The sequence below is a fragment of the Botryllus schlosseri genome, chromosome 1 (assembly GCF_051294905.1).
Source record: "Botryllus schlosseri isolate E-star chromosome 1, Bs_hap1, whole genome shotgun sequence".
In the NCBI taxonomy this organism is placed as follows: domain Eukaryota; kingdom Metazoa; phylum Chordata; class Ascidiacea; order Stolidobranchia; family Styelidae; genus Botryllus; species Botryllus schlosseri.
Genome location: NC_137236.1, coordinates 1,063,791 through 1,076,952, shown reverse-complemented (window position 1 = coordinate 1,076,952; position 13,162 = coordinate 1,063,791). Strand labels below are relative to the sequence as shown.

Genomic DNA, 13,162 nt, shown 5'->3' with positions numbered 1-13,162 from the left:
ACAGTCACTAAAATTTGAGGTAGTAAGCAAGTAGTGGGAAATCTCGGCAGACTAGGGCCGCGGGGTTCCATACCAATACCGAGAATGGGTGCGAGAGAGGAACTTACGCGTAAGTTCGTACAAACGAATAGACTTGAATTATCGGCATTTACGATGCTGTACTCAACCATAATGAATTGATATCTTGGTAAATTTAGGGTACCGGGTTTACCGAACTGAATTCAGCAATATTCACTATATAAATCTCTATATCTTTCTTTAATACCTGGGTTCTAGGTTATATAAAATATTACCAAACAGAGGTAATAGATTTTGTCCGATCATTTCTATACATAAAATATAATGAAGAAAGAATATTGTTATCTTCCAGAAAAAGCTTCAGCCCTGATAAAATGCATAAACGATAATGCGTCTCAAAAGACGGCGGACAGAATCCTCGAAGACATCGGCGCCGACGACCTCAACAAACCTGATTTCCAAGTACATCCCCAGATGAGAAGAGTCACTAAGTCGGGATATTTCAAAGGCAATTATGAAGAGGTGCACGAAATGGAAGTGGCAGTAAAAAAAAAATTCTTCTTCTGGCGAAAGGAAGAGGTGGTTAAAAATCAATTCAGAAAGGAGTTCGGATTCCTCCGACAAAAAGTTGACGACAACAAATTCATCGAGCTAGATGAAGTTTTGCAGCAACTTATCATCGGGGAAAGTTCTATCACCGCTATAGTTGCGTCTGCAGGATCTGGGAAAACCACTCTCATGCGCAGAATCGCTAGAAAAACTTTAGGGCATTCACTCACGAATACAGGAGCCACTGCAAGCCCCTCTCAGCTCAAGTATAAATTGATACATTATATAGAAATAAAAGGCATGCGAGATAAAAGATCCATGAAACCATCTAAATTTCTCTTCGGAGGCCTCTTTCAGAATAAGATCGACGAGGATTATGCGTATCAGTGGTTGCTTGAACATCAATCAGAAGCAGTTTTATATTTCGACGGCTTGGATCAGGCTACTTGGAAAATCAACAGAGATGGCGATGAGAACATAAATCCTTATAGTAAAGCCAAAGCAGCAACGATCATGTACAACATCCTCTCACGTAATCTGCTCGCTGATACAAAGATCGTCATCTCTTCCCGCGAATTCCAAGTCTCGGATCTGCCCGCGGAAGCTCGACCCACCGACATCATCACACTTTCTGGTCTGAATCTAGATGACGCAAAGAAGCTTTTTGTGTTTCTTATACATGATCATGGGGATGAAGCATGGGCGAGGATAGAAACGATGTCACCAAGGCTGATCAATTTAGTTTCCATTCCCGTTTTTCTGGTCTTAACCGCTGTGATCATGGCCAAAAATCCGAACGAGCCTCCTCCCAAGACGGTCACAGGACTCTACAAAAAAATTATATCCACTTTAAGTAGCGTGAAAAACATTAGAAAGGCTGATGCTATTGCGGGGATTATCAATAAATTGAAAGCAATGGCATATCTTGGCATGAAAGAAGGGAGAGTGACATTCTCTGAAAATGATTTGAAGAGGTTTAGACTTTCAAAAGATGAAGTTCAAGATCTCATGATGAAGGTTCCAGGAAATAACCTCCTCAGTTGCAATCTGTTGGATGGCAGTTTCATTTTCTTCTTCTGCCATCAAAGTCTCCAGGAATTCCTTGCAGCGGGCTTTGTAGTGGAAATGACGCGTAAAAAGTTCATGAGCTTCAACTCTAAACACCTGCACAAAGAGCGATGGGCGGTCGTCCGCAGATTTGTGTGCGGCCTCATTTACGATGAAAAACCGGATGATGTTCATGAAGGTGGGTCTCAATGGAGGATATCGTTTTTCGTGGTCGTGTTCCTGCTACTTTCAAGACGTTGAAAGCCATAAAACGGATAGTTATGAGACATATGTTACCGTAGTAGCCCTTAATTATCCCGATGCATTTACTTCATTCAATGCAGAACGATCATATTTATCCCTGAATACGTTTACCGATAACATTATCGATTCAATTTCAAGGCGGATAGAATGCAGTAAAACCGTATTTGTCACTTGGTCATTGCAAAACCCGCAAAACAAAATTATATTACAGTGATATTTTCACCGACACTTTTCATGTCCATGCCAGATTTTCCTATTTTTTAAGCAGTATACTACATAACTCTTTTAACTAACTGATATTGACACTGATAAGCCTAATGGTTAGTTCACATCTTGGATTGCCGGCATTCATTTGCCAGGTACATAACGACGAAAGACGCTTGCGAGCAATTTGCAAAATATATGATAAAACATAAATCCATAAGAAAACTCCCATTAAACACAAGTCTGTGAATTATCCGTCTTTATAAGCGAGTTTGGTCGTGTCATATTTTAAGTATCTGAGTAACTCAATTGTGAACCGAGTCTTAGGCTTTTTGAGTCAAGGTTACTAGCTGTGATCGTTCATTGCTCCGAACAATCACTCAGCGTAATTGGCCATTTTTTCGTTGCCATTCCATGTTTACATTCAATAGTGGTAAAAATTATATATTTTGCAAAGTTGCAAAAGAATTTCGATTAATTTAAATGTAGAAAATCAATATCTCACGCTTGACAATATGGTGGGTACGGATCCAGCGAGCTTATTGAATTCATGCTCTATCGCACTATTGTGACAATGCAATAAGAGATCAATCCAATCTGAACTGTATCATATTCTGTCGGTCTGCGTACATAAAGTCGCATATACGTAGACAGCCGGAAAATCTGCGACAGGCAATTGGAAATTTTAACGATTCGCCTTTAGGATCTATATTTTACAACAATGACATATGTCATGGATTCATTGTATCGTTGTGAAAACAGGCGTACATTTGTGAGCAAGTACGCCTTCCATGGCTGTGCCTTAGGGAAAACTGTTGTTTCTCTTTACTCGATTGTAATATGATATAGTGAGGTGCATTATTTGATTGACAGTCTCAAATCGGTCACTGAAAAGACAAATTCTTGGTGGATCAATTCGTTCGCAACTCAAGAAGAAAGAGGACAACCACGTTCGCATGGAACTGTATACAGCAATCTATGAATCGGGAGACGACGATCTTATGAGACAAATTTCCGATATTGATGCATCTGGCATCTCATTGAGTCGCGATGAGGCTCATATTGTCGGATCGCTTGCAGTAAGGAGTGAAAGTCTGTATCGCTTGAATTTATATGACTGCAGCATTAATGCAGAGCTTTTGGCGATCATTACTGGGAGTATTGAAAAAAGAATACAAGTGAGTTCAAGCATAAAATACTTGAATTGATATGTGGCTCGGTAGGTATAGGCTATTTCAAGTCGCATGTCGGGCCCGAGCGAGTGCCATGTGTACGGACCCTATAATCAAAATGCGAGTTCAAGGCCGTCCACAATAAGTAGTGTGACTTCAAGCGGGGGACTACAGGTCACCGGAGAAAAAAATCAGAATAGCATATCAGTCAACTAAAATCGCATCGTGCATCGAATACTAGTTTTCCTATCTTCAGACATATTACCTATTTAATGCTGGAGTCTTGATATAAGAGTAGGATTGAAATCAGGGTGTTCAAACTCAACTTGCGTCGCAGGCTGGATTCAAACCTACAGATAGTTTGTTGGCTGGACCAGTCGAATTCTTCCAAAATGTTATCTCAAATCCAATGCCCTATTTTGCCATTGTACTACTTTATTATGAAGCCGGTGTACAAGATAGTATATTACATTATGTGACGGATGATATGAGTTCTAATCTAGTAACACTTTTATTCGCAAGCAATCAATTTGGCAAAAGTACAATTTGCGTGTTGAATAGATATATAAACAGCTGAAGCAATGGCCCTAACGACGGTTTAAGGTGGTATGCTTTTACGCTCTCTTATTGTTTCAGTTCTGATCTGGCGTTAGCCCTGACTATATGCTGTGAGAAATAAGATAGATTTAACTATAAACGGTGACGTTGGAATTTGGCTCAGCAATATTGAATCCCGTTTCAGGTTTGTGTGGAGGACAGGGACCGTTTGACCAAAAACTGACTTAGCGCTGCGAAAACAGATATTAGCACCATGATTTGTCACTTTTTAATCTCTGTGTGACCTGTATATAACGATTTTGCATTGCGTTTTCGCTTCAATGAAGAAATACTTCGCAATACAATTTTACACAAACCTGTGAACTCGGTGCTCACATTTTGTCACTAGAGTGGGTAACTGGGTATAATTTGGCCTATCAATATTACTCAACATTCGGTTTCTTTGACACCATTGATTTAGATCATCGCAGTGCGGTGTGGGTATGATCCGAACGCATCGTTGCATCACAATAACATTGCTCTTGTTGAAAAATACGCACACGGATGATTGTCCGAAATTCTCAAGTTACTAGGATTGGTATACGTCTGGATTTTCCGGGACATGTTCGGGATTTCACTGTACACGTTGGTGTGTCTGGAAGAAAATTTTAATATATACCTCAAAGTCCATAGTTTTGAAGGCTTGAAGTACGCTCAAAATCTTTTCCAAATAAACATAAAAAATAATAGCAGATTTATGCTACTGAAATTTTTTCTCGGCGCTACGCGCAATTTAGTACACTTTGTATTAATTTAAATATAGGGCCATCTCCAGTGTTGAATCGATTAAATTAATTGAATTCAATTTCAATTACAATTACTTTGTTGCATGTTTTAATTACACAAGATTACAATTACTCTATGCTAAATTATCAAATTACAACTACCATCAGGGTTGTAACCTAGTCACGAAGGCTTCGAGAAACAAGTTAATCTCATTTTCATAGTTTTGACTCGAGTCAAGTCGAATCATTTTCAATTCACCACCGAGTCCAAGTCAGCGATCAGAGGGTGGAGTCCGAGTCATGGCATTATGACTCAAGTCCAAGTGATTGTGTTGAATTCTCGGCTTCCGGGTAAATTCTTGGTAACCCACTTCTTAAAACCCAGTTTGTTGATATCAAATGGTTCGCATTCGTAATATATTAAATTTCCTCACTTGTAGCAGTTTTTGATCGCATTTTCAAGCAGCTTACCAGTATCAATAGGCGAAATACCAATAGTGTGGTCACTTAACTATGCTTTGAAAATACAATGAAATGTCGGTCTTGGGTTGGCGAGTCTCGAGTCATATGACTTGGTTCGAGTCATGCGTATTGACTCGAGTCCAAGTCGGATCAATACACATATTAACTCGAGTTGAGTCGAGTCATTTCGGAATTTTGCGAAAATCACTCGAGTTAAGTCGAGTCATCAGAAAATCGTGACTCGAGTCTTTAGAACCCTGACTACAATTACAACTACTGCTGAACATGTAAGTACAATTATAATTACAATTACTGGTGAAAGTCTGATTGATTCGCTATTCAGGTGATCTTTGACAACTTTAGCAGTGTTAGGATGACTCGAGTCAAATTTTTCGTATGACTTGACTTGACTCGAGTCAATTTGCAGAAATGACTTGCCTTGACTTGGCGCTTCAAAAATGCGGATTGACTCGTGACTCTGAGCAAAATTTACGACTCAATTTCAAGTCATCAAGTAAACGCTATCAATTAAATCCCTTTATTTTGTGTATGTTCATATTTTTAGCGATACCTTGTGTCACTTGTGAAAGTAACCAGGCATTCAGAGGAATGTACGTTTGAATGATCCTCCATTATTGAATCACAAATACATTCACCACAAGCGAAATGATCATAGGTTACGTTGTCGTAGTAGTAGTAGTAGTAGTAATAGTAGTAGAAGAAGAAGTATTCAACAACAGCGTGTGCTAGCATGGCCCATTGATTACCTTTACCAACCCCTCTTGTATGATTTAAATCTGGTGAATATAGTTGATATGTTTGTTTTCTCACGGATGTGTAGATGGTAGTGTATTGTACCATATCAATTTGTTACAACTTCACGAGGCTTCGTATTCGATCCTATTGGCTGATATTAACAGACTGTAGCATAGCTATACAGTTAGTCGCCTATTTTTTTGCGGGTCTACGTGTGCGTGATAGACACAACGCCTTCTTGCATGCATACAAAACTTTATATTCATTATTTGATGCAAGATAAATGGATAATTAACCTGTCTTTCTCACATCTAGCAAAATGTAATGACTTTGAATCGTCGCTGATACTTCGAAAATTCAATTTGACTTGAATTGTGGCTTGACTCGTGACTCGACTTAACTTGACTTGACTTGACGTGAATCGAGTCACATCCAAAAAACGAGTGACTTGACTTGACTCGAGTCACCTTCGAAAATCATTTGACTTGACTTGACACGAGTCAAAATGTGCAATGACTCGAGATGACTCGTGACTCGAAGGTAGTGACTTGATCCCAACACTGAACTGTAGCGACGTATTTAGCAACAATCTCAAGCTATTCATGTTTCATTCATGATTCGTACTATGCAGAATACCCTTTAATTAGAAATAAAAAAACTTGAACGTATTCAAAGTATTCCTAGTCATTGGCTCTGAAAAATACAAAAAAAAAAGAAAATTTTTGTAAGCGACTACTAACAATCAAAAGTTCGAGCGACTGGCAACGACTAATAGCGAATAGGATACAAGAAAGTCAATGAAATGTACTCAAACGAATACTCGGAGCTGAGTAAGGTCAATAAAATGTAATTGGTAAGGCGATAAGGATGATACCAATATGGTGTGTAAAATTGAAATAAATGCAAAAGCAAAGAATCTCCCGATAACTACTAATTACAAAATTTTTGTTCGCAGTTACATTTTCACTTGCTCAAAACTGTTCGACTGCATTTGATGAACATTAGGATGCGGAAAGGTTCTGGCCCCAGTATATTAAGCTAAGATAGGAGATAAGACTGGGATAACATCTCTACAAATGTGTGATCTAGCCTGATGAAGTCTTAGTTGAAAACTTGAATTTCTTTTTGCAATAGCTGCAGTATGCCTCAGAGAGATTAAAGGGGCACTGCGCTCAAAAAATGATGTGGTCTCAAATTGAAGAGTATAACGAAAAAAAAATTTTGGCCGCAGCCGTTTTCTTCAGAACGCCACCGTAATGGAGCTGCAATTTATTGAAATTTCTAGAGTTGCAGCAGTCGCGGCTCCGGATAATATCTTAACCCGTAACATGGCACGATGACTTCATCGTCGCACTTGCTCGACGCGATTACGCAGTCACGCAGAGGACGAGCTTCAGATAGAAGTCAGCCGATGTTCTGAAGCAAATATGTCTAACACGCCAAGGTGGTGTAGATACGGCGTTCCACGGACGATATTCAGTCACTAGATTTTTCTAGTAATCGGGCCTAGTGTATTCTATTTCTTGAGGGAAGGAATAGATCATGTCCTATTCTTATGTTATGTATAAAACATTACCATCACCAATTAGTGTGCCCTCTGAACATTTCAAAATTCAGAGCGGTCATAATTGGTTTCGCATTCAGGTTGGAGAATCATAAGATGAGGGTTTGAGAGTATCTTAAAATTATGGCTTGGGGATTAGTAACATTACAATATAATGAATATATTATATATGTTTTAGGGTCAGCTGCGGAGTTGTGGGCTCAGGTTAGGTTTGCGTGCCGTTGGATTTTGGTTAGGGATGATGAATTTTCCTACAGTACCCGAACCACCAATTTTGAATGTCATGAATTTTGTCATGTTCATGGGGAACCCTGACTGGTGGTATTCGTGTTGTGGATAAGAAATTACTGTTTCTCTGAAAAACGGCTACAGAATAAAGTGCTTTTCAACCTGTATGACGGTTCGTACTTGTGCGAACGTCCTCCTTTCCCGAATCCAAAATATGATAACCCTACATTATAGGAAATAGTGTGCGATGCCAGTGTTGATTTGAATGCGAAGTATTGGAATTTCGGCACACATTCATATAGCGTTGACATAATACGTCGATTTAGTGGAAAGTGATATTGTTGCGAGTGAATATTGTTCATGGGTTCGCCCTTTAAGCTTCGAAAGAAATAACTGCACGATACCCGCAGAAAAAGCAACGAAGACCTTGAGAACAGCGGAAGTGCGATATCGGTGATTTTTCTACTGCAGTGATTTTAGTATTTGATTAATCAGCAATACGATACACTAAATGTGAAATAATGACGCTCTGTACCTACAGGAAGGTCTACAAATACAAAAAGTGATAAGCTTTTCATTTTCTTTTTGTGTAATAAATTCCAGCTGGCTGGTGCGAATTAAATTGTTTTTAAAAAAAGTACGAATGGAGCTCAAAAAGGTTGAAAAGCACTTGTCTACGTTATTGTCTTGCTCTACTCAGAGTCTTCGTAATAGTATATAGAATATACATAGACATAATAGCAAGCTGCAATGACATGGATAAGTTGTGCCGTTACATCGTGTGATGTCAAAAGGAATGACGAATCGCATACTCTTCATAAAATTCCTTCTGAAATTGCACTAAGACGACAGTGGTTTAGTGCCATAGGAATCTCGTCGACCAAGATAGAAATCAGAAAGATGTCGGCAATGAACCTTTCTACTGTTGGCGCGACAATATATTCGGGAGCCACGTACACTGATATTGCAGATGTTTTCAAATTACTGGACACTAACTACATTTCGGAACGTCGTTTTTATGAAATACAATCGCAATACATTTTGCCAACTATTGCGACCTACTATGAGGAACATATGGAGGATGTTTTACGGGACATGAAGGGTCAATGTAAACCAATTACACTGATGGGTGATGGGCGATCGGACTCACCTGGGTTTTCTGCAAAATATATGGTTTATTCATTTATGGAGGAGAAGACTGAGAAGATTGTCCACGTCGAATTGGTTCAAAAAACAGAGTGCTCCAGCAGTGTTGCAATGGAAAAAGTTGGTATGGAGCGTGCTTGGATGCATTACTTGCTCAAGGTTTGCCGATTGAAACCGTTGTGACTGACCGGGCACCAAGCATCAGGAAATTGTTGAAGGATAAATATCCATCAATCAATCACCAGTTTGATGTGTGGCATGTCTGCAAAGGTAACTGAATACTGTTATTATTTGAATCTTCTTTTGCCTTACTAACCGTTTCTCAGGACTGAAAAAAAAGTTGGTGTCTCTGGGTAAGAAGAAAGGTATGGAAGACTTGCTACTATGGACAAGAAGCATCACTAATCACTTGTGGTGGTGCTGTCAGTAGTATTGTGGTCAAGATTGCAGTGTAAGTCTACATATCAACTATGTCTGACATCACAAATTAGGAACTTTTTATATAACAATATGCAATTGCAGGTGCTAAAAAGAAGATGGTTATCTCTTCTGCATCACATCACCGGCGAACATGAGTGGACAGTTGACGGGGAGACATATTCCTGCAGCCATGGCACTTTGACTGGGGATCAGTGCCTAAGAACTAGATGGTTGCAATGTGGATCTCCTAGTTTCAAAGCATTGAAATCTTTGATAGAAAACAAAAGTTTGATCCGGGATTTGGAGCAGATGACTCTGTTCAAACATACTGGTAATTTTTTGACTCATCACATCTGCACACCAGTTTTCGGAGCATGGTCAGATCATTACAATTCACACCTTACTTTTTTAGGATCATTGGAAGTTTATCACAACGTCATATTGAAATTTGCACCTAAACGTCTTCATTTTACTTATGACACGATGCTTGCACGAACCAAATTGGCTGTCCTGGACCACAATGAGAATGTTGGTAGATTTCAGGCGGTGACACGAGCAGGTTTGCTGTACAGATGAAATGTTTGCAAGTCAAGGTACTTAGTTACTTACTTTTTATTTGTTTAAGCAGGTGCTCCACGATACAAAAAATGTTACTCTCGGTCAGCAAAAGAGTGGATCTTGAAAAACATGTATGAAAAGAAGACGAACCACTATGCGAGAGAGCTTTTGAGGCGAACTAAGAAGACGAACCACTATGCGAGAGAGCTTTTGAGGCGAACTACTGAGAATTGCACTGGCATCAACTTTCCCAGTAACATTTCAAGAAGTGTGCATCCAGTCAGCATTGCACCAGAACCAGCCCCCTCTAAAGAGGAATTACTTTCAAAACGTCGTTCTAGAACGTGACTTACTAATCCCTATCTTCAAGTTGAATGGAATGTGGTGCATTGCTGCATAGCTAAATAGCTCAATTTCATTCTTCCACACTGCCTGACAGCCCCGTTGTAATACCCTGGCTATAAAGTCCTTTGATGTTTCTTTTTTATTATTTATTTTAATAAATTTTAATAAATAACGAGTAAGCAAAGTAGTCTTGATGTATCAGGCCCTGCAGGCATTCGTGGAATATAGAATGCAAACAGTTCCAGTTCACTGTGTAATAATACAGCAACAGAACTGATTTCGACTTATATAGCATAGCCGCAGTGTTATCAATCACAGTTCGTTTTCTATCGGCCATTTGAAACCGACATACAGTCCATCATCACTAGGGTACTTTTTCCTTATAGCAGTCACGATGCAGGCTGGCAAGGGCATCCTGTTTTTGCTACCCAAAACGTCGCCTTCAATAATTCATTCCAGTATGTGTCCATAAGACACCAAGCGATATTTTCTGCAATTGGAAAATATCAAAGTATATTGCAGCAATAAAAATAATGCTGAAAAGTAATAGCAGCATATATATGACAGTATAATGCTCCCAATTTATAAAGTGTAGGCATTTATATAAAAGCATGCGAGAAAATGTAAAGAATGCAGGAGATTGCCGTTTATATCCAGGAACCATGTCATAAGTCCCAAGACCCTGTCGCATACATATAAGTCCAATACTAAACAACACAAACAAAATGTTCTAGGACCCACTTGTTAGAAAGCCTTCTGCCAGGACCATGTGGTTGATTGTTATTATTCCAATTTTTCCTGTTCACTTTGAAAAACGTTTCAAGAATGGAGGGATGTATAATTGTATATGTACGAGAAAATCGTCATGTTCTGTTATGCAAGTCGACCCTCCATTCCCCAGAAGCTCCATTATTTGTTGTATTTCCCTGCAGCAGACGCGTTCATTCTGGTTTGTCATGGATGCACAGTTCAAGCAACTGCACCATTCATTGTTGTCAAGTGTCCGAAGTTGACTCTGGTTTTCTGACGATTCCTTTGACCAATACAATGAGATTGATAAATTGCATTCAAGAAACACAGGTACAATACTTACAGAGACATGAGTTTGTGCTTCTTGAGTTGCAACAAGACGGGCGAATTCCTCCTCTGAATATTGTGGCTCGAATTGATACGGCAGGCTCTCACCAAATATCGTGATATCATCGAAATCTTCTACATCTGTATCTTCATCAGAAGTTAATTCATCAACAAGATCTTCTTCACTACCATTAATAATTTTAACAAATTTTACGATATCTACGTGTCAAAGGAATTGCATGAATGAACTGATGGAGACAGAAGATTCGTTTGTGAAACTGAGAACAACAATGTTACGACAAAAAATTCCACAACAATATTGGAACTTTGATGAGAATGAAATTTTCGTGTTGATTATCTATACATCTGTGTCTTGAACAAGTAAACTAGACCGTATCAAGACAGTTGCTATGCCATGGGTAAATGATGCAAAATATCATGTGTCTGTCTCTTCCGCAAGACCACTACTCCAAAGGTTGTGCACTGTGCAGTCAATAATACATCTTGAAAATGACAGCTGTATCTGCATCAATATACAACTGTAACGGCATCTCAGTATCATTCAACTGGCAAATACTATAGAGTCGTGACAAGCTCCAGACACAAATCCTCCTGACCTAACACCGTACGTTGAGCGCCGCCTTGGTGTGCAAGACATGAGTCATTCATAACATCGACTGACAACTATCTAAAGTTCGTCCTCTGCGTAATCGCGTCGAGCAAGTGCGACGATGAAGTCATCGTGCCATGTTACGGGTTAAGAGATTATCCGGAGCCGCGACTGCTGCAACTCTGGAAATTTCAATAAATTGCAGCTCCATTACGGTGGCGTTCTGAAGAAAACGGCTGCGGCCAAAATTTTTTTTTCGTTCTACTCTTCAATTTGAGACCACATCATTTTTTGAGCGCAGTGCCCCTTTAAAGAGATTAAAAGAGATTAAAAAAACACTGACCGTGGTGTAGGAAGCACAGGTTACAGAAGAGATTATTTGCTTTTCGTCAATTTATGAAATGTTAAGATTTTGTTCGATAGCCTATATTGTAATTCACAAAGTTTTCTGTTGGAGCTGAAGTTGGCCTATGGGAAACAGTTGAGTATGGCTGAATTAGTTTAAGAGGTACGCATAGAACACCCATGTTAATGGGCTAATTATTTTATGTTGTGATTGTCAGGTTTCAATAACAATGCAATTGAATTTGTAATTAATAAAATTTTTAACAAATTACAATTACACAGAATAGAAATGCTTCACTGACAATTTAAATAGCATGAGAAAAGATAAATAATTACATGCAGCTCAATTACAACTTACAGTTGATCCTACTGTGGCCGCCTCGCTCGCAAAAATGAAATCGAGAGTGAATAAAATTAGCCATCATTCACTGAAATCAAATCGCAATCTCAATTATAGAGCACGGTGTATTCCTAGAATTGATTGAAGCTGTTCGAATGGATTAGTAAAAGACCGTTGCTCTAAACCCAGGGTCGTTTGCCTTTATTATGGGGATCGCAATGATGTTGAACATACTAAACTTCCAAAATGTGCCCAGAATAAGTCTGTGCAAAGCGCTGTTAGTTTGACATGATATTGGCAGGCATTGTATTCATATTTCATTCATCATTCCAGGTGAAGGAAGTGGATTTGCGTCGCAATAAGTTCTCAGCAACAGCACTACGTTCACTTCTCGGACATCGTCGGATTGAATCGCTATCTGGAAAATTGGATTGGAAAGTGAGATCGATTCTATGACTTAGTTGTGTACTAACAAGCCACTATAATTTTATGTGGGTATGCGGAGACTTGTGACGTGACAATCGCACGTGATTGGTGACGCCATAGTTGTGATAGAACGCATTATGCATACATTCACTGCATCAGGGCTGTTCAAAAAACCTTCAGATTTCTTCGGCTATGTTATAAAATTGTTAGGTTGGCGAAAACAACGCTGCATGCCAACTTTGGATCAATTGCAACCAGTTGAAGCGATTTTCTTGTAGTAGAATATTTTGAATTTATCATTAAAAAATT

General features: G+C 39.1%; 3 protein-coding genes and 2 long non-coding RNA genes across 9 annotated transcripts in view; 4 read left to right on the top strand and 1 right to left on the bottom strand.

Moving 5' to 3' along the window:
* Positions 1-13,162, top strand: part of LOC145448396 (uncharacterized) — a 445,163-nt gene that overhangs the window by 48,183 nt on the left and 383,818 nt on the right. The window lies entirely within an intron of this gene.
* Positions 1-13,162, bottom strand: part of LOC145448941 (uncharacterized) — a 507,956-nt gene that overhangs the window by 418,485 nt on the left and 76,309 nt on the right. The gene's annotated exons all lie outside the window — the stretch shown is intronic.
* Positions 1-13,162, top strand: part of LOC145444558 (uncharacterized) — a 199,573-nt gene that overhangs the window by 172,260 nt on the left and 14,151 nt on the right. The gene's annotated exons all lie outside the window — the stretch shown is intronic.
* The window catches only part of LOC145441874 (uncharacterized), a 140,182-nt gene that overhangs the window by 122,075 nt on the left and 4,945 nt on the right, over positions 1-13,162 (top strand). For 2 of the 3 annotated variants that reach the window (XM_080320796.1, XM_080320115.1), the window contains exon 5: positions 12,761-12,865. In XM_080320796.1, coding sequence (XP_080176922.1) covers positions 12,761-12,865 — 105 coding nt within the window. Of the gene's footprint in view, positions 1-370; positions 1,814-2,955; positions 3,261-12,760; positions 12,866-13,162 lie in introns of all 3 variants that reach the window. The other variant, XM_080321391.1, reaches the window with a different exon arrangement.
* On the top strand, positions 8,863-11,774 carry LOC145437840 (uncharacterized). Its single transcript, XM_080315199.1, has 4 exons — positions 8,863-9,002; positions 9,059-9,483; positions 9,565-9,711; positions 9,781-11,774. Exons 2-4 carry the CDS (start codon positions 9,243-9,245, stop codon positions 10,056-10,058), a joined length of 666 nt encoding a protein of 221 aa, XP_080171325.1. The 5' UTR covers positions 8,863-9,002; positions 9,059-9,242; the 3' UTR covers positions 10,059-11,774.